Source organism: Taurulus bubalis, assembly GCF_910589615.1.
Source record: "Taurulus bubalis genome assembly, chromosome: 6".
Taxonomy (NCBI): Eukaryota; Metazoa; Chordata; class Actinopteri; order Perciformes; family Cottidae; genus Taurulus; species Taurulus bubalis.
The window spans coordinates 10,343,966-10,368,671 of NC_136594.1; the positions used below are offsets into that span (position 1 = coordinate 10,343,966).

The following is a 24,706-nucleotide window of genomic DNA, read 5'->3' on the forward strand; positions in this document are numbered from 1 at the left end:
GCATGCACATACTGGCAGTCGTTTACGTGATACTGGAGCAATAAGCTGCAGACTCGAGCATTCACTGTCTGAAGATGTCCGATTTAGTAAAACCAGGTCATTAAAGAGTCGTTGCTGGGTTCATATAAGCCTTACTGTGCCTGGTCTAGATGCATTTTAATGCAGTTATTGTGACTTCATTTTATTTTCTGTTAAATGTATTCAGTAAAAACTGAAAGAGATGTTATTCCGTTTTTTTTAAATATTGTTTCCAAAATGTAAGAACAAAAATGTACTGTACCACATAAGTCTAATTTAATATTTCTGAAACATCTATTTGTCTCTTCTCTAACAGAGCATATGTTCCTTCCAAAAACAATACATTTAAGTAAAACAATTTAATTAAATGGCTCAAATGCATTAATACTTAAGCAGCTAGCTATTTACAAAATCAGCAGTGCTGCTTGCAGGTCCTGGAGTTCCCTCAGTAAACGGTTGAGTCTCTGAGGCTGCAGCGTGTAGAGGGCTAACATTGTTCATCAGTACATGATTGCCTGGGTTGTGTTTACAATTTAAAAAAGGGCCCTAAATGGAGCAGGAGCCTGGAGAAGATCCAGAGCCATAAACTCTTAGAAGCAAATTAGTCCTCATCAGCACTGTCATGAAATTTGGTTGCTATTGTTGGGCTCAATGTTTAAAATAAAGTTACAGACCAGTGTTCTCTATCTTGGGGTAACATTATTGTTTCTGAAATGTATAATAACTATATTCTGTTATATATATTCTATTAACTTTAATAGAGAAATTCCTTAATCATAAGTACTCAAGACTGTCTTAAAACAATACTCACATATGCAATATCATTCAAATTTACTCTCCAAGAAGTCACAAAATGAGGTCATTAATTTATTAACAAGATACGAAAGAAGAAAACATACTTTAATTTTTATATAAGAAAATGTTTTTTTTTGTCCTGTCTTTTATTCTTGTGAAATCCTTAACAATTCAGCCTCTGAAAAGATACTTAAATTAAACACCCAGCAAAGATTTGACAGCTCACAGTCCTAATGAAGGCTGTGATGAGGAGTCCCCCAAGCAGACATTGCTTTGTCAAGGGCTTATCAGGAGCTCATCAAGGGCTTATCAAGCCACTTTCCTTGTCCATAATGCCCAAGATGATCCCGTCCTACTTGAAGTCCAATGTTAGAGTTAGGGGGCCAAAATCCTCAGTCATTCTGTGCAAAAATGCATTCAGCCAAAGCTAGTATGAGATTTTGGCAGTCGGAGTTATTCAAATTAAGTGAATATTCTTGAGTCTTTAAAAAAATATCACTTTTGTTTTCATACTAAAAACACAAACACTTAATCTAACTTACTCAGACTGTGAAAGCCTTATACAGTATTAGGAATGGGTGAATTTCAGAAAGCATTTTACACAGAATAAGACTGGATTTTGTCCCCCATCTCTTACATTGGACGCACTAGAAAATGGTCTCCTCACAACAAGTATGATGAGGAGTAATGGTTACAGCGACTAATGGCTATTTCCAAATACAAAATTGGAGAAGAGTATTGCATCAAGGGAGACTCTTTAAAAAAAAAAAATCAAAACCAAAACCTATTTTTAAGACTAGACATAAAGCTTTTCTGTGGACAAGTCACCATCAAAATACACAGCAAAGGGTGGGTGATGTCATTTTGTCACTTTCCGTTCATTTTGGGACCCCAGAAAACAAAGGCAGGAAAAGAGAAAAGCACAAAATGTTAACATTTTATTTACAAAGTTTTTTTTTTGTCATACAGAAAGTAAAAATGTAGCTACAACCTTGATTTGTGCAACAGGCGGCCACACTAAAAATCATGGCTCGCTGGTTGCACAGCTGCTATAGCAATAATTTTATTGGGAAAAATAAGGAACAGAACAAAAATAATAAAAGACAAAATAAATTGAGGAATAATAAAACCCAACAACAAAAAATTATTCATCCAACAAAATATTAAAAGCACAGACCCAAAACTAGATACCAGTCCCAAAGTCCTCACACGGGAATACATAAAGAGGGGTCGACAGTGAAATTGTGGAATGCTGAGTGCTGGGCTGCCTGAGAACCTCTGGGCCGTGGGGTGGGTGAGGTGGTGGAGGGTATTGGGCGGCTCTCAGTTCCATGAGGGGGAGGAGGGAAAAAAAGGGTGTGGCAGCTCCACTCGGCCCACCCATCCGGTACAGTCTTGCCCCATAAAAAGAGCTCAGAGCTGGGGGGGGTAGACATGGATTACAAAGGCGGGTGTGAGTTGTAGGAGGGCGGACGTTCGGGTTTGTGGGAGAGAAAGGGAAACTCGGTAGGCTCTCATTTTCAGTTTTGCTCTTAATCGTCGTCTTCATCGTCGTCGTCATCGTCGTCCTCATCCTCTGGGTCTCGCTTTCTCTTCTCCCCTTTGGCGGTTTCTGCTTCTGGGTGCAAAGAGACAATCTGTGTCATCATCATGTGCCAAGACCACATACACTTTTATAATCCATTGCAGGCACAACGACAAGACTTAGTCTAACCCTTTTTTTAACGCATTCTAGAGATATTAGTCTTTACGTTTTACATATTTTATACTTACACAGGGTTCTTTACATATATTCAGTGTTAACTATTATAAACAACTTGCATATTTCAGCATTATAAATCCTCTAGTGGGAGGGGGTGAGTAGCGCTTAAGAATGGCACTATCATGTGTTGCTGTCCCTACATGATATGTTACACCACAAGGAGCTGGAAATAAACAGTGTCAGATATGTATCTTCAGTATTGACATTTTTCAGGATTTAACCGACCCTCCTGAGATGTTTTATACTGACAAGCTTGTCTTAGCTTTTAAGCCTTAAGATATATGAACATTCTCAAATCTTTTATGTAATTGATCTAACTGTATCATTTTATTTCACTTATATTATGAATGGTCAGTGATAGTCAATCCCTGTGGAAGCCACTTGATAATGGCCTGTGAACTCTCCTGTACAGCTTTGTCAGTAAGCAGAGCCACCAGCAGGTGTCATATTATTCCTGATATCCAGTTTTTATTAGCCATTATCAAGTGCACCCACATATGTACATGTACTTACCAGTCTATGCACACATAGACTGAAGGACGCTGTTCTTACTCGAACATCCTGCCTTCCCATTAATAGCAAAACGGCTTCATTTCCAAAACTGGACTTCAGCTGTTTAAGTACATTTGACTATTGACTACACAATAAGAAAAATTTAATATTGTTCTATGCAGAATTATTTTGCACTTTCATTTTAAATAGTTAAGTAAGAGTACACATATTTTGGACTTAACAGTAAATACACCTTTGACTCACTTTTAAAGTTTGTACATTTTGTATACAGCCAGATGTATGCTGATCAGTGGATTACAGTCTCAGTCTTCAGTATTCATTGTAATACTTATGTGACTATTTAATAAAGAAACATCGGTCTAAGCCAATCTGGCAGTAATATCCCACCTCTCAGGACATTAAAAACATAAACCAGTTATTGGCCTTGTGCAGGGTTTAGAGTTGTGATATGAAGAGAGATGGTGAGTGTTGTTAACTATTATACTAATAGTTAACAGTGTTGAAATAAGTTTGAGGTGCTCTGGGTTCTGATATGTAAAAAAAATGGTGTTCAACTATGGAAATGGTACATACCGTCTTCGTCCTCATCAAAGTCATCTTCTTCATCTACTTCCCCATCCTGAGCAAAGTCTTCCTCCTTTGTAAACAAAAATGTTTTAAAAGGTTAACAAATAAAAAAATTAATCCAAACGAAGAAGATTTTCTGCCAAATATATTTTATTTAATTACCTCATCTTCTCCGCTGACCTCATCATCGTCTTCTTCTCCTTCAGCTTCCGCTTCTCCTTCTCCCTCTACCTCCTCTTCATCTTCCTCGTCATCCTCTTCCTCGTCCTCCTCCTCACCATCCTCATCTTCCTCCTCCTCCCCTTCTGCAATGACAAAAGCAACAACAGTCAGTCAACCGCAGACAAAATGGAATCGTGCTGTAATTGAAGTCTAGCAGTTGTAGACTTCATGTTCAAAGTGAGCGACACAGATAATTATAATAACTGTGTTGCAAGGAAAATCAAAACAAAGTGCAGACAGACAGCCATGATTCAGTTGAACTTTTCATATTCATATACAAGGACAGATACATGAGAACATTCCTGCCAACTGCAATAAGACTTTATAAATCACCTCTGGCCAGAGCCTCCCTCAATTGAATCATCAATAAGCCATAGTAACACTTTCACTGTATATACACTTGCATTTTCTTTATTATTTAATTTACTTAAATTAATATGTTCTGCTCCGCTGTTTAATTGTATTATATATATATATATATATATATATATATATATATATATATATATATATATATATATATATATATATATATATATATATATATATATATATATATAGAGTATTTCCCGTACTTAATATTTTTATGTTTACCATGTAACTTTGTTGCTGCTGCCACAAACAAATTTCCCCCTGGGGATGAATAAAGTATATATCCATCCATCCATCTATCTATCTATTGAGCAGTATTTTCATATCATATTGATATCTTTCCAGCTACTGTGGACTTAAGGATCAGTGAAGCAGGAAAGACCTAGGATATTGGATGAATTTCTTACCTTCGTCTTCATCATCATCTACGCCGTCTCCGTCCACCTCGCCGTCAGAGTCAGAGGCTTCCCGGTCCTCCATGTCATAGCCATCCAGGTAGGTGAGCTGTGGCAGCAGCTTGAACACACTCTCTCTGTAGTCATTCAGGTTTGTCACTTCGCAGTTGAACAGGTCCAAACTTTTCAGGTTAACCAGCTTTTTCTGTTGATTAAATTTAGCAAAGAACTGTGATGAGAAACATGACACATGCTGCATGTCAGTTTAAGGGCTAAAGCAACTAGTTGCTCAAGAGTGTGTGTGTGTGTGAGCTGTGTGTGAGGTTGGCTGACACTGTATTTACTGTAAAATGTAAAGAACTAGCGAACTACTTTGATGCAATGCTGGATTTAGAAGATTTTTCCATCAATGTGACGTACTACCTTGATTTGGAGGTACTTGATTCTCTGGATTAGAGAATGAATTTTTTAACTAAATTTACAGTTTATTGCACCCTTAACTAAAAGAATGCTGTATGCAGTTTGCGCAACTCGTATGGAAATTTGTATAAGAATCATATTTGAAATCCATATATTGCAAGTGGTTATTAAATGTGTGATATGTGAAAGGAGGATCTCTGCTGAACCCTTTGAAAAGGTCAGTTGCAGTGCGTGTTGATTCGAATAACGGAAAGCTTAAATATTTATATCCGAATATACAGAAAGCCGTGCTCAAATTAGAAATGCATATGTTATTTGTATGCTCTTGGTTGAGAACAGTTCATTACTGTAATCACATCTACATTAATACATTGTGTGCGTGACCAGAATGTGTATAAATGTGTGTGCTTTGTCTAATAAGGACATGACATGATAACAAAAGGTTCAATGTCTGCATAAACCTAAGACGAAGTATACACATTCTGTGGGCATACAGATGGATATTATACGTATGTCAGTGTTGCTTCTAACATATCTGAAAACACATACCAACGGTTCCAATGTGCTAATGTCTTTCAATTTGTTGCCACTCAGGTTTAGATGTGTGAGGTTGGGTAGTTTCTCTGCTAAAACATCGAGGCCACCGCTGATTCTGTTGTCACTCAACTCCAGCTGAAAGATGGGAGAAAGAAATATTATTCCAGCTGACATGTCACAATTCGGCTTTTACATGGGAGGTAAAGAAAGGGGGAAACATAATTTTTACCTTTTTGAGTTTTCCTAGTTTGGGCAAGTTGGAGACTGACATTAAGCCAACATTAATCAAACTGAGGAATTCCAGGTTGACAAACTCAGCTGTGAGGCCTTCGATTTTCCCTTCAACTGATCGACAATTGTCAAGGACAAGTTCTCGTACCTGAAATAAAGAAAAGTATAATACATCACATAAAAACAAGTTTTATGCATTAAGTGAAACGACTCTTATCCCATAACGATAATTTATTCTAAAACACAACAAAATCATATATAAATATCTGTACCCTGTAGACAGTGGATATACAGCATTGTAGCCTGGATCCATATGTTTATTTGTGTTAAATATTTACTATTCTAACTAACCTTAAAATAATATCAATGTGTATACCATATGGCAGAGTATAAAATGTTTTGCAAACTCTTTTCTGAAAGAAAATAATGTAATTATATTTGTGACAAGAACACAATCTGCCAGACAACATAACGTGTTGAACAGGGGGGTGTTGTTGTTTCGGAAAATGGCCCTTTACTGTGTGTAAAGTAATCTAAAATGTATTTTTTAGTTGCTGTATAATGTTACAAAACAAGTCCTGAAGGCAGAGTTAGTTTGAGTCGGTTAAAGCTAACACTGGTTGCGCAATTCAATGTTGAAGAAAAACGTTGCAAAAAAAAGTTGGTGGCAAACGTCAAAGATCAGGATTTCTTAAGTAAAACCACCTAAACGGATAATGTGTCTCCATCTAAAATCGCTCGTGTGCCTAACGTATCCGGGCATGTTGGGTAATATACAGATTTAATTGAAACGACGAAGAATCAACCCGGTAGCTGCCACCTGGCCTGCTGATGCAGCCACTAATGACAAATGCAATGATTTTTTTTAGTGAGCTAGGTTAGCTCGCTACAGGCTAGCCATTGCCCCTTTTAAACGCTGCCGTGCAGCAGAGGAGCAGCTACAGAGGTCTGTCTGCCCGCCATTAGCCAACCCAACAGCAACGGAAAGGATTGCGAATACACCCTTTGTACAGAGTTTCTGTTTTTTCTTTCTCCGTTAAACCAGCTTTCATTTGGGAAGCGGAGTATTCCTTGCCGTCGAGCGAACGACCCATATTGCCAGTTTGTTACAGGGCACAACGTCGTTTTTCAGGTCGAAGTGGCGAAGGAAATATACTGAGAACGGAAATTTAGTAAAAACAAAGATGGAGACAGTTCCTTTCTCCCAGAGCTTCAAAGACGACAGAATGACAACATGGCGATTCCTGAGATACAGTATGCAGTTCTCTGAACACTTCAATGGCAAAACAGCTGCTTTTAACGAGTAATTATCGTGACTTTACACGTTACCTAAGTTATTTTTCGGTGTTAAATCAGTTTTTATTTTATGCATGAGTCGAGAGGACACGCCGACCGTCGAGTTTCTGGCGGCCCACGCATCAAGCGCGGTGCCCCGGATCTCCGTGTCATTGAAGCAGGCTCGGTTAACGAATCCGCCGGGCAACAAATTGACACGTTTAGTTGCAAACAACGACGAGTTTAGCTTTGCTTACAATAACTGAACGAAAGAATAGTTGCGTTTCTGACGTTTTTAAGTTTACGACTGGGTATATTTTGTTGTCTTTGTACAGTGGGGGTAATGTGGCGGGAACAAAAACACTAAGTTTAGCTAGATGGCTGTGATCTGGATGACGGGATCATCTGATCACCAGACTTCATTAAATAAGTGCAACATTTAGCTGAGCAGATTTGGGGTAACGTCAACGGAGCTTGCTGTACAAGTGTGGATGCTATTTTGTGGGGGGGGAATAAACCGCTGCACACTTTCCATTTAAAAAAACAACTTACGATTCGCAGCAGCTTTAAACGTGGCTTTAAACAATCAGCGATCACACGACACCGGAGGATATTGGCTAGATTGTGTAAATATCAACTGGCTTTGGTGATTGTAACAGGGGCTTAACGTTAAGTGGTCAAGGTATGGATGACTCGTGAATCAAGTGACTGTTTTTTTTGTTGTCGCTGCTGAATCTGGCCATTTGATATTAACGTACTTTCCAGACATTTCCAGACATAACTCGTGATCGCCGATGGCCCGTTTCACATGCAACAAAAACTCATTTTGTTTTTTGTAATCAAACGCCTTGAGAGTTGTAAAGAGCATTTGTAACAAAAAAGCGCCCCATTTTAGCAGTTATGCTAGCAGCAAACATGGCTCCCAGGGTATACAATTTACCGCTCTGTGAATGCCGACCGCGGCGCAGGATGCACATTTCCTAATATATCAGCGTAAAAAGAAGTTTACTAATTGTGCGAGTCCAGCCGGATCGTGTGTGTGTGCGCACCGCTGGACAAGGAGGCTGCGAAACGGTTAAAGCACTGCGATAATGCCAGCGAGCTGAGGAATCGCCGTTTCAAAGTAACGATTGAATAACGTTGTAGCTTTTCTCCTCTCGTTGCCCCTATACGCCCAATCCAGAGCAGTATCAAGGATTAAGCTTGTTGTGCGAGTGTTTTCCGCCCCATTATAAAGCAGAAACATTTCATCTAAAGCCCATGTGGTCACCATTACGTTAGCCACACAGGTCACTCGCAAAGCAAAAAAAAGTAGCAAGCAGGCTAGCGAGGCTAGCCAGAAAACTAAGGGTTGGTTTTTAAAAAGCACGACTCACATCAGACGGTGTCCTGTTTCTTAGCTCCAAGTGGATCCTCTTTTTCATGTCCATCTTGCCCTATGAAAGTAAAACTTTTCTCTCTTGGGTTTTGGTGGGATCTTCAGTCCAAAGGCAGAGATGCCCTAATGGAGGGAGAATATAGGACTGTATAATGAACTGAGCCAAACGCTAAGTTAGTCGGAGAGAGGAGAAACCATGGAGGGAAACGGGACTGAAACAAAATATATGCTCAACAGCGCCATCTGCGTCCAGAAACGCCCATCGCCCCTATAAAGGCATTGCAGTCACAAAACATGACGCTGCCCCGAAACAGTGCTATGGTGCAATTTATTTCTGCAAGGAAAGTGCTGTACTATGTTTAGTGAAGTCCAGAGCGTTTTGTCTGTAAAGTCGGTTTTATTACATGAACGAAGTCCGCATTATGGACACAGTTTACGGAGAATACCATTCAACCAATTAGACGTCGATAAAGTAGGTCATATGGTCAACTTTGTTTATCTGCCTAACTTATAGGTTCGTGGCTTGAAAACATCCCCACGTTTCATGTATTGACCGTTATATTGTTAGGGTTTCACATTGGGTGAGTAAATAAGGCGAATATCTTAACATCGTAAACCAATCCCGTTTTGATTAGTATTATTATAAACCTGTTACCTTCCTTTGTTTGTCACATGCATAATTGTAACTGTAGCCCAGACAATGGTGAATGTATAATCCATGTGACTATTTTGATCAATAAAGTGCAGGATGGATAAATGGTGTTGTGCTTTTGGTTCATAAATGCTAGATTCCTTTAAGGTTTGGACACTGTGAGAAAGGAGGGGTGTGTTTGGTTTGCAGTAAAGAGAGCATTGTATCTGCACATGGAGAGCAGGGCAACCCCCCAAACCACACCCCCTTTACTTCCTGAGACACCAGAGCCCTCAAGTAGAAGTCTACTCAGTAGGAGTTGTTGCCCTTTATATATTGAAATATGAATCGCTAATTATACTCTGCCTTATGGTAGAACTATTGATATTATTTTAAGGTTTAGAATAGTAAAGATTTAACACAAATAAACATGGATGCAGGCTACAATGCGGTATATCCACTATGTCTACAGGGTATAGTATCCAAATAGTCTTTGACCTTGTTCAAGTTGTGTGTTCATAATATATGTGTATAGACTGTTTTTAAATCAGTGTTTAGTATAGTAGAACATGTACACCAGAAGATGGCACTGTAATATCTGCTTTGACATTATTCAAATGTAAGTTGCATTGTGCAACAATAGGGCTGTGTGTGATTGACGGCCTTTACTGCATGTGGTTGTATCAGTAATGCTGATTATAATTTGTCAATTGTCAAGATGTGCATACATGGAAGGAGTCCAGTCTTGTGTCTGTTACCAGCTGGAGAGTTAACTGCAGCTTGTGGTCTTTTTAATGCAGCTGGCAGTTGACCTTGATACTGAAGGTGCTGCTCAATGTTCAAGGTAGTTTACATGTCTCTGTGTGTGTCTGTGTCAGTGTCTGTTTGAATATAACAATGGGATAGTTTGTTCATCTCAGTCAGTGTATCCCAGAGAAGGAGGTTATAATACTTGGCATTGTATGGCCTTCCAACTTGTCTGCAGTCATATACGTTCATCCATAAAGAAAGTCTTGCACAAAACAGACAGTATAGTTTAAGATTTAAACACAGTTCTTTTACTATGAGTGTGAATTGCAAGGAGCTCCTTGAATTTAACCAAGAGGCCCTCAACATTTCCCCTACAGTGCTGGAGGCAATTGGCAGTTCAATGTTATTTACTCTGCTGGACAGCTTCTTTCTCTGAGTGGCTCAAACACACACATCAATGTGCTCGGAGAAGATTGAGAACACGCCCCAACTGAGCAGCTCTCCATCTGTGAGATAAGATGGGTATGCCTCCCCTCCGGTTGAGGACACGATTTCTTGCTGGGTCTCAGGCTGTCTGATGGCTTTTCAACACAGCAGTCTACCCAGAGTCCTTCATGGCATATTGCTACATTAGAAAAAGACAGTTTTTAGTATGTTAATTGGTGATTATTGTTATTTATGCAGACAGAAACACACAGGGATTTGAAATGTTGGCTCATTTATTTCTTATTCAGAACTTCATTTAACTGTGGAACTGTGTTGTGCCTGCCAACTATATTTGGTAATTTAGACAATGAATAATTGTTTATATAAATTCAGTCAAAGTATATTTCTGCCATTGCTAAGCAACAATTACATTTTAGCTTCACTATCAGCTGCTTGCTTGCACATAAACATGCATGTAAAAGAGTCCTTTTTATTTTCATAGTAGTTTAATTAAGACAACATTTTAGTCTAATGAGATGAATACTTTATTATTTTCCCCTTTACCTCATACATATTTTATCCCTATCACACACTGCCCTCACACAACTTTCTCTCTCTCTCTCTCTCCCTCTCTCTCTCTCTCTCTCTCTCTCTCTGTCAATGCTGTGCCAACTCCTCCAGCTTTACAAATACGATAAGACCAAAGCTGCAAGAACTCTTCCAGCACTATGGTAATGGTTAACCAGATAATTTATTTAGGGGTGGGAAAAGAAAACAGAAGTTATTCTGTCTTCTTTTCGGCGGTTGCCCGCCTTCAAAGATTTGAACTCATTCATTGCGGGACTCAGAATGGAGGAGACGTTGCAGCAAGAGAAACAAGAGTCGGAATATAAACATTCAAATGAGGACCAAGGTAACTTTCAAGATTTACTTCTCTTCCTTTTTTCTTTTTTTTAAATAAGTAGGCCTATTTCAGTATTTCCACACAAGACAGTTGAGTAAGCCAGTTATTCATTTGCATACTGTGTGTGATATATTTTGGTCAAGTCAGACAGAAATACTTTAATCAACAGCTCAGCTACTGTTACTAATCTTTCTGTATTTGAAACCCAAGTGTAGAAATGTTTCAGTCAATCACTTGCCCGGGTGAAGCTAGAAGAAAACAATGTCTCTGAACCGCAGCTTTATACACCATCAGTCACCCTCCACATTTACTGGTCATGCGTAAAAAGCACTGTTCTTTGGTTTCATGCTGCCCTTGTTGTTTCTCTGTTTCGTAGGGGGGATTCATCGCCGATTGCGGGACAGGGATCTTCTCAGGAAGAGAAAAGCAGAAGCAGAAGAAAAGGAGACTAACCAGTGGGTTTTTGGGTAAATTTGAAGAAAGGGTTAGCCAATGTTAGTGCAGTGACCTACATTTACAGCTATCTTCATTTGGAGTAACCATCATAGGTTTAGCAGTGCAGACAAAATCTAGAGTATAACCCTATAACCATGGAGAGTACAAATTCAACGTTTAGCATCAGAAATGTTAAATAAGGCTTTATTAACAAAACTTGTTTCTATACAACACTGTACTTCACAATGCACGGTTAAATCTTTATCAGCAATCCAGCTGCTTATCACTTCTCTGCTTTATATTGAACATGAAGCAAGAGTAAACCAAAGGTTACTCTTGTGTTTCAAGGACTTTGTACTATTAGCTTTGCAAAAGTATCCCAAAAAGCTGTATCATTGCCCACTGTTATGAGGTTGATTGCATTTGTTGTACTCTCTCAGTGTTGAAAGCCAGAGGAAAAAACCCAGGGCCGAGAGTAGCATAAAGAGGAGAGGGAGGCCCAAGAAGAGTGAGCCCACGCCGGAGATCTCTACTATTCAGGAGGAGGCAGCAGTGCCTCAGGAAGATCCTGCGGTGGTGGTCCCTGAACCTGCGGAGATCATCCCAGATCAAACACCGGGCTCTCTATCCCCTTTACTTGATGTGGAATCACAACCTTCATCTGTCCCTGCACTGCTTCAATCCATCCAAAGCTCCATCTTTGCTCCTACTCTGACTTCTCCAGCATCAGTTAAGCCGACTCCAGCCCTCTTTTCACCATCAGCTTCGGTTCCATCTCTTGTCAAAGATACGGCTCCAGTCCCTGTTCCAGATTCAGCTCCAGCTCCAGATGTTGTTCCGGCCACAGTTCCAGTCCTGACTCAAGCTTGTGCTCCTGCTGCAGCTCCTCTGCAGGAGGAGAACATCTTCACAGAGTCACAATGCAGGGAAGCCCTTGACCAGGTCATGATTAAGGACCTGGACCCTGATGAGGAGGAGGACATCACTTCATCTCAAGACCAAAGAGCCAATGAAGGTATTAAAGAGGAGAATTAGACTGCAAGGAGAATGAATGGTGTGGAAAAATATTTGTCAATATTTGTCTTAGTATTAATTGTATCCTGGATTGTTTTTTCTAGATTTGATAGGGAGATCGTCGGACAACGTACCTGAGCAAAACAAAATGTTCTCAATTCCAACCTTGTCCCCGACGCGTCCTCCACAAAAATATTTCCCAGATAATTTGTTCTAATTTTCTAAAACACACTTTTCCGATACTGCCTCAGCTCAGACTTCCCTCTTTTCCGATCATAGTTTGTATCCAAGTATTATTTTGGTTGAAGAGAACAAACATACTGAGCATTTACATTGCTTATTTGACAAATGTATCAATTCAAAACTAACCTGTGTGCTTATTTATTTTGGTTTGTTCTTCACTGCAAAACTCGTGAATTTTATTTTGTATTTTGCATTCAGTAAACAGCAAATTTTGCTTGCTTTCAATTAAGAGTAAATTGTATAAATCATTGGGGATGATGTGTTTGTAATTATGGGATTATAGAATTGTGTAAAAAGTTGCTAATAAAATACCTGCTTACAATCATCTGAATGTGGTAAAAAATGTCTTTATTATTAGAAATATATGTTCAATGATACATTGATACAATAGATTATATTGGAGTTTTTGTATTTTGTTTTTCAATTACGTCCAAATTTTACTCTGATGTAATAACAACATCCAATACTCTCCCTGACTGATATATACTGAAAGTATATTTCATTATTGCTTACAGTGTGAACAGAATATATGTATGTCCGCATTTGATCTGTGCCTTGTTAGTACAGGCCTGTATAACTGGCTTTATTTAATCTAGTTAATCTATTATTACTAATATTGTAATATATTCATTATTTGGCTATATACAGAGGTAGATGTGTTTGGATCCTTTACTACACTTAAAGTAACTAGACCATAATGTAAAAATGCTCCATTAGAACTCAAAGTCCTGCATTAAAAATGAATATAAAAAATGTATTCAAAGCATTACAAATAAAATTTTACAGCAGAAGGGCCCCTGTCAGTGTAATTTTGTTATACATAATTATTGTATTCTCATTATTGATGCATTACTACGCAAGCAACATTTTTATGTTGTAGCTGGCAAGGTGGAGCCAAATTGTAACAATTGTAATACACGTTAGGATGACCTTATTCTTATATAAATTGTTTATCTGTAGAGTAAAAAGATGAAAAGATGTCAGATAAGAGCAGGACAATATTCCTGTCCGAAATGAGTGAATTCAAATACCATTGACTATATATTGTACGGTTTTCTGTTGGCTATTCGTCTTGTATTCATAAATAAAGCTTATTGAAAAAAAGAAAAAAGAAAACGTGGCGGGTGACATTACTCTTGGTTGCCCTCTGCTGATATAAAACATGCAGTCAAACCAGCATGTGATGTTTAGCCTTGTTGGCTATATTTGAAGAAACTGTCCTATTTTTATATGAATTGATTAAATAAAATACTGTGCTGTCAAAAAAATTAAAGCATAATCAAACATGCAGTGCGCTGCAAAACTGGTGCAAATGTATCAATTACTTCTGTAACATTCATGCGTCATTTATATGTATTGGCTGCAAGTCGTTTTCTACGTACATCTACGTTACAATATACAACTTACAATTTACAATATAATATACACAATACAAGGTATCCAAAAGAAGAAAGTCCCGCTGCTCAGACTGTCAGTTGTGTTGACACCCGGGACGCTCTGAGTCCTGGTTGGCCAACCGGAAGTCAAACTCGTACTTCCGCATTTAGAGACTCCCACGTGTTTCGTCCGTGGTTTGTTGCTGTTTAATCAGTTAGCTAAAAGCTAACTTATTCCGAATAGTCAGTCATTTTTGTCATCCTTTGTGTCAGTAAGATGAGTCCTCTGTGTGACTGCTGCGGCGAGCACATTAATAAACTGAATCAGCAGATTTCTGTGATGAGAAAGGAAATGAAGAACTTGAGGTCGGTGGAGATAGGAAAGAACCATTCACCGTTCTAACTGCTGTAGATAACTCTTTACATAAACGTGTTGACGTGTTATTGATATACGCCGTTACTTTATCTTTATAAATTAAGTTGTATTGCATTGCCCTGTGTTTCTTTATTCACGTGCCATTCATTACATTGTATATTTGCATTTATTTTGACATGGTATTTCCTTGCATCTGATTCTTCATTGACAGGCAGATGTTGGACAGTGCGGTTCGAGGTCATCGCAAACATATGATATCCATTCAGTCTGCTGTGTCAAAGATTGGACTTCGTGAACCTGATAAAGACCAGACACCACCACCGTATTCAACAGCAGCATCACCGCAGGCTGCATTAGAGCAAGGTAATTACCATTAGTGCAACTGTGAAGTCAGCCACAATAGTAATGTAAAATATTAAATAAAGAGATATCCATATCCAAAATTCTAAATATATAAACTGCTAAAAAATAAACACGGTTAAAAGGTGGCTTCTTGGTGAGTTGGTTAAAGATAATGAATGAGATGTAGCTATGCGGTTCAATAATACTAAAAGTAGAGAAAAAACCCACACAATAAATGTATGGTTACTTATACATGACAAGCAGTGAAAGTTCAGAAAGATGCATCTGTGTTACACAATTTAGAAAATGTCATAAATGTGAACAATGTTGTTATCTCTGTAACACTCCAGGAAACATCCAGACAGTCCCAATTGGTTACATCACTTCCTGTTTCTCTGTGAAGAACGGGACACCCAGACAGCCCACCATTTGTGGCCCCTCAAGGGCCGAACTGCGCATCCAGCAGAGTGTCTTCAATAACCCTGAGCATGCTCTGGTGGGTCTGGAGCAATACTCCCATGTCTGGTAGGTCTCATGCAGTTGGTGTACTGTCTGTTTATACTGTACATCTTCCAGTCTATGGTTTGGGGTTCTTAATACACAAAATAAAAGCAAAAGGTGTTGCTGCTGGATTTGTAGCAATGTTTTTCATTCCACTGACAATGACTCAAAAAGGACGTTCAGATGATCACCTTATTAAAACGTTGTAAATTAAATTGTCTGAATGTGCATTTTTGAGGTGTGTCTGAACTCTTTATTTAATTTGGACCTTCAGGAGTTACATATACGGTTGATATTAAGAGTCTACATGAAGAGATTCCATTTCATGATTTGATTACATCAAAGCAAACTTGTTAAAATGCATTTTATTGAAGCCATTTGAGTCTAATGCTGCTGACTTTTCCTTGCTTGAATGAGTTGTCATTTTACCTGTCCAATAAGAGCTATAAAGACAAATCAGACTGGTATTAAGGCTGTATAAATGCATTACATTTGGCACTTTTCAGGTAATATTTAGTAGCTTTTTTTATTCCTCTCACAGAAGCAGCATATGCTTTTGGTTGCCTACCTATCTAGCTCTTGAGTACTAATGATTTAGGATTCAATTTCCCATTTTGTAAATGTTTTTCTGCCAGTTTCAACAAAACCACCTCTGCACACATACAGATTGTTTATATCCACTGTTTATTTAATTTCATATGTGTTTTCCCCATGTGGTCTCTTCAGGGTCATCTTTCTCTTTCACAAAAATGGGCACTTGAGTTACAAAGCCAAAGTGAAGCCTCCGAGACTCAACGGTCAGAGAGTCGGTGTGTACTCGACACGCAGTCCCCACAGACCAAATGCCTTGGGCCTAACTCTAGCTAGACTTGATAAAATAGTAGGTGAGTGTGAGTGAATGTGAGTGTGATTAACAAATGTCTTCAATTGTGGATTGTGTGCAAAATGCCTTGTTTGTGTCTTTGTGAGGACCTTTGTACAGATTGTGTAGACATGTCACTTTTTTAAAACTCTTAATGCTAGACTACACCAATGGGCAGAATATATTTTCCTGCTTGCACTTTATTTAAATAAACTAGAAGTCTAAAGGTTCCGCAGTCAAATTTATCCTCAGCCACAGAAACAGGTTGCTTGATAGAAACTAATGCTGCCCCACCTTTTTATTTTCTAGGTGATACAATACATCTTTCAAACATTGACATGATTGCTGGAACCCCAGTCCTGGACATCAAACCCTACATCCCAGAGTACGACAACCCCGACTCCAGGATGAGCTCAGATGAGACAGTAGATATATTAAACCCACAAAAAGACTTGGATGATCAGTCAGGACTAATAGGTGAAGGATGTGATGATGATGACTTTTGTACTTCTCTCTCAAGAGACAAATCGGAAGCTGATATTTCAGTCACAGATTCATCTCAATCAGTCAGTGCTCAGTTTTCGCTTCACAAAGACATCCATGATGTGCTGGAGGAGGTCAAGGCCTATGCGACCCAACGGGATCTTTGCCAGCTGAGTTGTTCAAGAGAGGATCAAGTTTCAGACTCTCCCAAAACCAAAGCACCAGATGTGACTGTGGATCACCCTTGCTATGGTGAGGAGGCCCACAGTGCCATCGCTGGCTGGATCAGAGAGCCTCCTGTTAGCAGTTTGGAGGTGCGTTTCACTCCCCAGGCTGAGAGGGAGTTAGCAGACTTCCTTCCAACCCACCTGTCAGGTAAACCAAATTACTAAATAACAGGGTGGTGTTGTGTTTCTGTCCACAAGAGGATGCTGTTGTGAAAGAGATGAATATGAAAACAGTCCTTCAGAATCAGTTTCATTGGCCAGTTTTCTGATCACACATGAAGAATTTTGTCCCTTTTTTAAGTTGCTCTCAATGTCCTTACAGATATACACTTACAGGAAGATAGAAATAGGCATACAGCTAAAATCAAGGACAACAAAGCTGAACTAAACCATCAACAATAATTGAACTAGTATGTAGATACAAAAAGTGTGTGGCTCTGTATGGTATAAGCATGTATGTCTATATACAGTGTATACAGTTTGCAGGATTAATATTCAACAATAATGGATGCATGATGATTTGTGTGATAACAAAGTGCTGCCATTGGGAAAAAACAAACAGAAAAACCCACTAACCTACATGTTACACAGGGCCCTCTGAAAGTGACAGACCCAGGTTCAAGTTTCTGCGCAGTCCGGAGGAAGCTGCTGCCGCCATCAGAGGGGTACTGTCAGCAGACCCTCGGTCAGTCTACAGGAGGACACGCTGCAGAGACAGACTCTTCTTCTTCACCCTGGACACGGCGGACATCACCTGCTGGTTTGGACAAGGCTTTGCTGAGGTACTGCAGGTCCGACCTCTTGAGCAACACATTGCTTCATTATGAGAACCAATTTCACGGAGAGCTTCAGAGCTGGAAAGACTCAATTTTCATGTTTGTTGAGAAACACAAACAGAGCCTCTCAAATGTGCCTCAAATCAACATTTCCAGGTAATTTATATACTGACAAATGTTTAAGTGCTAAAATGATTTTAACTGTATACCACAAAAAAGCCAAGATGCATTCAATTTTGTATAAGTAGATCAAATAAAAGTTTTTCTTGTAACATAAATGCTTCTTTTTTTTTAGGCTTGTTGTACACTTGTTTTACAATAGTGCTGAAGTGGTTGTACGTAGTCCAGGTCAAATTATCAAGAACTAGGTTTGATTGTACGAATGTAGTAAATTAGTTCTTCTCATGAAGTATTAACAGGCTTACCCACTTCTCCCATACATCTTCATGCTATTGTTTGCACGTTTACCTTCGGTTAAGATTAGTGTGTTTATTGCCAGGTAGGTTGAACATACGAGGAATTTGACTCGGTGAAACGTGCATAACAATAAACATATTCTTATCTTTTTTATGTCAGGAACAAATTTACTTTTTTTAGTTTCTTCTGGTAGTTTATGACTGGTATAACTGCTCATACAACAATGACAGTAAATCCCTCTCCAGTTATGGCTTTACTGTGGTGTATTTTTTAGTTGGAGAGAGGAAGAAAACATGTATGATTAAGATGTTAGATGCATGCATTTACATCTTCAAAACAAGTATTGAAATTACAAAATCATTTTCATAACTTTAATGAGGTTTGGCTGAAATTGAATTAAGGGTAACAATGACAACACTATTGTTGCTTCTTTTTTTTTTATACGTGGTGGAAACACAAATATGGATCCTTATGTAACTGAGGGGGGAGGGTTTCTAATGTCAAACCCAGGACTTCAGAAATCATGTGTTTTTTTTCACTGCAGATTAGCGGGTTAAATGTATTTAAGTATTTTGATGAGAGAAGTTGATGACATACAATAAATAACAACGTTGCCTGTATATAGCAAAACAAATAAAATAAAAAACACACAAACAACATTAAGATTGAAGTTGTAGATTTTAGAGCGTTAGGAAAAATCCCCCATGGAGTAATGACAATAAAGTCCTGTTGGGGGCAGCACTGTGCGATAGGAGGCGCTAAGTCCGCCAAGTGCGTCACACAACAACAGAAGAAGATAAATGGACCAATAACAGAGCTGACATTTGTGTTTTGAATGAAACGCGGTTTGACGGCAGCAGCTCGACGCTCAGCGTTTGTTTACCGAATTCGCGTGAAGTTGGTTGCTGATAAACGTTGAAAGGTAATGTGTATAACTCGAGTTCACAGATAATAGCTCATCATTTGTTTATCTTAAAATGCCCGTTAGCTGCCGATGCCGTAACTTACGTTCGCTAACGACTTCGGTAACGCTTTCTTAAACTAGATGTTTGCTAGCCTTACGCCCTTGCTAACATTACTCTTACATTACGTTATACTCAAGTGCTACGTTACATCATACAGCCCAGCTAGCGAGGTTTGTTTAGTTATTAACGCTCATGAATGAGCTAGTGAGCCTAAACGTAACGCTACTTCAGTTCCGTTGCTCTATAACGTAGCGTAATATCGGCAGCTTCTTAGCTTGGGGATTAACGTGATTTCTCTGTAGAAACGGACTTAACGCTAGTGTCCACTAAGCAGTTTCATTAAAATATTAAGCACGTTTATTAGAAAAGTCGTTGTCGTCTTTTTGCAGTTGTAAAAAGCGTCCCAGCACTCCAGAGTGATGTCCTCCAGGAAGTCAAGTTTTAGTGGGGAAGGCTTGGTAAGACTTTTGTGCTTTTTGTGCTCAATTTGTTGTTAATTCACCACTGAACAAGCTAATACTACTTTTACTTCTGTTAATGTTAGCCTCCAGGCAGATGTGTGGAGCGTACCCCTCTGAGAAGTGTGCAGAATGAAATGCATCTGTCAACTCCATTATCGAGGTTCAAATCCCTGCTCGGTGCTGACGAGAAACCGACAAAGGTAAGGTTATACTTATAATTGCTCCTGTTAGTTTAAAAAAAAACCTTTTTCTTACCTACCATTATTCTAATCAACAGACCGATGTTCCTCTCTGCAACCCTGAGGCCCACTCGCAATCTCCTCCAACCACCAAAGTGAATCAATTCAATGCTGTGGAAGCCTGTGGACTTGGAGATGTGACGTTTAAGTCCGTCATCTGTCCTGGTGGGGAGGTTGAGGTTCCAGGCTTCTTGGTGTGTGCAGAAGAGAGTATTGTTTTGCCCAAGGATCAGGCTATAAACTACATGCATGAAATGGAAGATACACTAATCTCTGACCGTATAATAGTTCAATCCTGCAGTGACCACAATGAACACCCCTATTACAACCCTGAGATGAAAGATGCCTCCTTGGTTGACATTGACGCAGCATGTCTCGGTGAAATTTCAAACGCTACACTGGCATCTGGAGATTTGGATGTTCGACGAGTCACTCACGATTTCAGAGCTTTTCCGAATGACTACTGTGGAAAGAAAGACGTCACTTGGAAATCCTTTGTTTGCGATGGCGGTGAGGTGGAAGTTTTTGATGTCACCAGACTACAAGATGAGACCATTCCTCTGCCTAAGGCACGCCTGGTTGAGCCACAACAAGAGAACAGTGTAAATGTAACATATCTCTCTGACTGTAGCCAACTAAGTCAAGCGGAACATGCAGATCATCCCTACTTTAGCAGTGAAAATGCTGTTTGTGCCTTCACCACCTTCTCCGAGACCACAAATGGCTCTGAAAAGCCTCCTGGTGGATTGAGTGATGTAACCTTCAAATCATTGAACTGCACTGGAGGTGTGATTGAAATTTCAGGTGGCACCAAACTTGCAGATGAGATTGTTCCTCTACCAGCTGATCAAACTGCGACCTGCAGTGAGTCATACAACTATGGTACTGATCCAAGCATGTTGGCTAGTGACCAAGATTGGAAAAACAGTAATGATCATTTAGATCACCATTACTGTAAAATGGAAAATGACCCATTGGGGGAACCATTATCATTCAGCCTCGACGTTGAGGAGGAGGTTAAACAGATACGCTTGGTGGGACCTGATAGCCAGACTGGCAGACAAGAAGGCATTACATTCAGCTCTTTCAGCAGTGCCAGAAGTGATGTTGAAATAGCCGATGGATTGTCTCAGACGACGTCACCTGTGCCTGACGAACAGGCTGTGATCTGCCAGCTCCTTGATGACAACACTCAAGTCCAAATCAGCAGTGAATCCAATGAGGCAATGGACAGTGCTCTGGGTTTAACTGGAAGTGAAACTGATCTTTGCAACTCTGCAGAAACACCTCAAGCAGAACACCTCCCTGATGTTTTGAAAGTGTTGTCAGAGTGTCCCTCAGTAGCATCAGCTATTCAGTTTGGCATCCTCAGTCCTGTTGTTCGTAGAGCCTCTCTCGCTTTTTTAAAGGCTTTTAGGGCTCCTACTTTGGACAAATATGCTCTCGAGGGGGAAAAGAGCGCGTTGACTCCATTTAACGTCGACCCCGCTGTGTTATGGGCAGAGCACCTAGAGAGCCCGATGCCACGACCTCTGTTTAACTCTACAGCATTAGGTTGCAACACTCAGTCAGAGACAGTTGGGGATGTGGTGGCAAAGCCTTGTGCAGTGCCACATCCTGAAGTGGAGAAGCCGGTTTTGGATATACCTTTTAATCCAGATGGTCCCCTTCAGCAGCAGCTTCTGCAGATGGCAGAGTTTCTTTTCTTGGCATCAGGAAAGATGGCGCCTGCTGCCGTCTGTGCTCCCGTTCTGCCTCCTGCTGCCGTCATGGTCCCATCGGCAAAAGCTACTTCTGCAGAATCCCACAGTGTTTGTGTGGGCACCACTCCTGTTAAATGGGTCGACCACAGCGTCAATACATCTGGCCAATTTGAGAGAAAGAGGGATATCTCCGTGGTTGATTCCTGCACTCTAACGAATCCTCTTCTGTGGAAGTAAGTGTTGACTATGGACAAGTTATTTTTCAATGTTTTCTGAATATGGTTAATTCAGATTTCTGTGTTTTTTTTTTTTTTTTTTTTTTTTTTTTTTGTGTTTTCTCTGCCTGGTTTCCTTCTGTTGATGTGCTCTCAGCCTACCTCCAGGCAGCCTAGAGTGTCTTCCCAGACCAGAGCTGGAGCAGAGGTTAAGGTCTAGCATGATCATGGTGGAGGCTCTTGTGCAGCAATTGGATGCATCCAGGGCTAAAGGATGTCCTTCTGCAGGCCCTGCACCTTCAGACCTCAGGGAGAAACAAGTGCAGACAGACCACTCGGAACTCAGTCAGGTGAGGACACATTCAGACATCTGAAATGGAGATGTGAATCATTAAGAGTTTGTACTTTGTAGGTTTATTATTTTGCTATGAAGATATATCTGATATCATTTAGTTCATGCAGAATATTTGTATTTTTAATTGATTATTTTTTTATATTTTACATAGACCACAATGTACAGAGACCTATATTTTGAGGCTCTGAGCAGGATTGGTGAGTTGGAGTTGAATGAAAGTTCTCTACAGAACCTCATCCAGCGTATGCAGGACATAAGGGGCACCATGGTGAGTTTTACATTAAAGGCTCTGGCACATGCTTTTGTAACAATTTACATTATTGTGAAAATAATGCATTGACACTCCTGATTTTGCTCTTTAATACCAGTGAAATGTCTGCATTTGTCCCAACAGACTTCTTTGAGTTATGACACCGATGCTGCTCTCTCTACCATAAAGCAAATAGGCGCCGTTGTCAGAGAGGACCATGAAAGCCTTGTTTTACATGTATGTAAACATGTCTTGCATGCTTCTGTGTAATTATCCAGTGGGAACAAATTGCTTGACGTCTATTTTATTTGTGTTTTAGTACGGCCAGATGAAGTCTGTATTTGAGAAAACAAAGGAGACCCACACAACATTGATGCAGAAGGTAAAAGATGCTTTTCACCAAAGAGATGACATGAGGAAACAGATGGAGGACGCCTTCACAGCCAAGGAGGCGGTAAGCACAGGGCCAAACCTTTTGAATTCATTAATGTGACGTAGTTCAATGTATGTTTTGAAAACACGGCCATACTTGTTTGTTGTGAAAAGATAAGTTACAATAATTATGTGTTTCCGTTGAGTTAGGAGCAAGCTATGGTCATTTAACCCATTTGTGCCCACTACTGAATCGTTCTTTTTTCCTTTGGAAGTGTTCTCTGGGCTTGCCAAAGCACAAATACAGACAACAAGAAATATGTACACACAGTACCACAAATAAATAACACCATAAAGAGCCATTTGAGACATGATTAACGGCTGAAAGATGCTACATCTAAAAGTGTTCGATAAAAGATCTGACTGCTGCAGGTTGTTCAGTAGAACACCGAGGCATCATTAGACGCTCACTGGATGAGCTTCAGAGTCCGTCACAAACCTTGCGAGTGTGACTATATTTGGTCTTTTGGCACATGGGACTACTGCTTTAAAAAGTAATTTTTTAGAAAACCTAGTCTCATGTCCTCTCATAAGTATAGCATGGTAAAATAAATTGCTGCATCTTACAAGTTTGAAATCTTTATTTCCAGCGATATGCTGTTGGCTTTTTTTTGTAGCATTCTTTATTCCAGGGGCTTGAAGTGTGTGTCCGCTTGTTTGCTTCCAGGCCTTCAGTGTGATTGAACAGCTGAGGACACACTGTGCCACCGAAATCATTGAGCTGGAGAGGATGGTGGGGTCTCACCAAGAACTCTCAGCTGCCCTAGACCAGACTTACCCGGAACAGGTATAGAAACCGGCAAAAACAAATGGCTGTTTTTTAATCTTTTCAGTATAAGATTCATCAAAGTTTTTAATTTATATTCTTTCTATTACTAATGCAGGTTGCATTAAACCAGGCCTACACTGGGATTCTGAACTCTGCTTCTGATGTTCTGGCCATAACCATGGATGAACAATGTACTTTGATGAAGGAAGTATGTTTTAATATATATTTTAATATAATACTGTTGGAAAATAACAATACAATCTCACACACACAGTATGCAGCAATTCCTCTAAGTGAGCAGAAATAGACTGATGACAAAGTATTAATAACGGCATCAGCAGTATTTAGTTTAAATTGTAGCTTGATCTGATTCATTGACGACAAAATTGTACCTACATATCATTTTTACTCTTTAATGTGGTGTTTGAATGGTGGCACCATTTCCTTTTGTTTTAAAAGCATTAATGCTCCGATGTCTCATACTTTTGTGTGCTCTTACCACAGCTCCGCACAGTCAGAGCCCTTCTGCAGAAAACCGCTCCCATGCTTCTACAGCTGAATGAAAAGGCAGCTTCTGCTTTGAGCGAGAGGGACGAACATCTTGCTGCAAGAGACCAAGCTGAGGAAGAGAGAGAGCAGGTCTAATGACGATAATGTCTTTATGTTAATATGGACACGCACTGCCTTGCAACTCTACTTGTTTCAAAGGCACTATATCTTCATACTATGATTTTCTGCAAATCATTAAGATGATTTGTAATGTATTTAAATTAACTTTTACCCAACAGATTGAAGAGGAATTTAAAGAAGCTAATATGAATCTCCAAACGGCCACAGAACAGATTAGTGATTTAAATCTGCAGGTGACAATTCTGAACTCAGGTAAACACTTACTTTGTTAATTTAATTTCTTCTCTTTTTAAACTATCAAAAAAAGTGTTCTTCTTAATCAGCCTATCCAATTGCTTACATGTCTTTCTTTTCATTGAATTTCAGAAATGGGGGTACTTCGTCAGAAGCTAACAGAAAGAGAGGAAGAGCGGGGTCAGCTGGAGATGAAGGTCACACA

General features: G+C 39.6%; 3 protein-coding genes across 5 annotated transcripts; 2 read left to right on the forward strand and 1 right to left on the reverse strand.

The window, feature by feature from the left end:
* Nucleotides 1-2,204: 2,204 nt before the first annotated feature.
* Nucleotides 2,205-9,231, reverse strand: anp32b (acidic (leucine-rich) nuclear phosphoprotein 32 family, member B). Of its 2 annotated transcripts, none has more exons than XM_079219632.1 (7): nucleotides 8,484-9,231; nucleotides 5,831-5,980; nucleotides 5,614-5,736; nucleotides 4,657-4,849; nucleotides 3,818-3,960; nucleotides 3,662-3,725; nucleotides 2,205-2,428 (listed from the first exon to the last, which is right to left on the reverse strand). In XM_079219632.1, exons 1-7 carry the CDS (start codon nucleotides 8,535-8,537, stop codon nucleotides 2,346-2,348), a joined length of 810 nt encoding a protein of 269 aa, XP_079075758.1. In that variant the 5' UTR covers nucleotides 8,538-9,231; the 3' UTR covers nucleotides 2,205-2,345. The 2 variants fall into 2 exon arrangements, with proteins under 2 accessions (XP_079075758.1, XP_079075757.1); XM_079219631.1 differs by having other exon boundaries at nucleotides 2,205-2,431.
* Nucleotides 9,232-11,115: 1,884 nt separating this feature from the next.
* On the forward strand, nucleotides 11,116-13,543 carry hemgn (hemogen). Of its 2 annotated transcripts, none has more exons than XM_079219629.1 (4): nucleotides 11,116-11,205; nucleotides 11,573-11,663; nucleotides 12,072-12,646; nucleotides 12,750-13,543. In XM_079219629.1, exons 1-4 carry the CDS (start codon nucleotides 11,142-11,144, stop codon nucleotides 12,860-12,862), a joined length of 843 nt encoding a protein of 280 aa, XP_079075755.1. In that variant the 5' UTR covers nucleotides 11,116-11,141; the 3' UTR covers nucleotides 12,863-13,543. The 2 variants fall into 2 exon arrangements, with proteins under 2 accessions (XP_079075755.1, XP_079075756.1); XM_079219630.1 differs by having other exon boundaries at nucleotides 11,573-11,651.
* An 899-nt stretch (nucleotides 13,544-14,442) lies between these two features.
* On the forward strand, nucleotides 14,443-18,032 carry trmo (tRNA methyltransferase O). Its single transcript, XM_079219626.1, has 6 exons — nucleotides 14,443-14,630; nucleotides 14,852-15,003; nucleotides 15,333-15,507; nucleotides 16,210-16,367; nucleotides 16,655-17,203; nucleotides 17,647-18,032. Exons 1-6 carry the CDS (start codon nucleotides 14,542-14,544, stop codon nucleotides 17,880-17,882), a joined length of 1,359 nt encoding a protein of 452 aa, XP_079075752.1. The 5' UTR covers nucleotides 14,443-14,541; the 3' UTR covers nucleotides 17,883-18,032.
* Nucleotides 18,033-24,706: the final 6,674 nt, after the last annotated feature.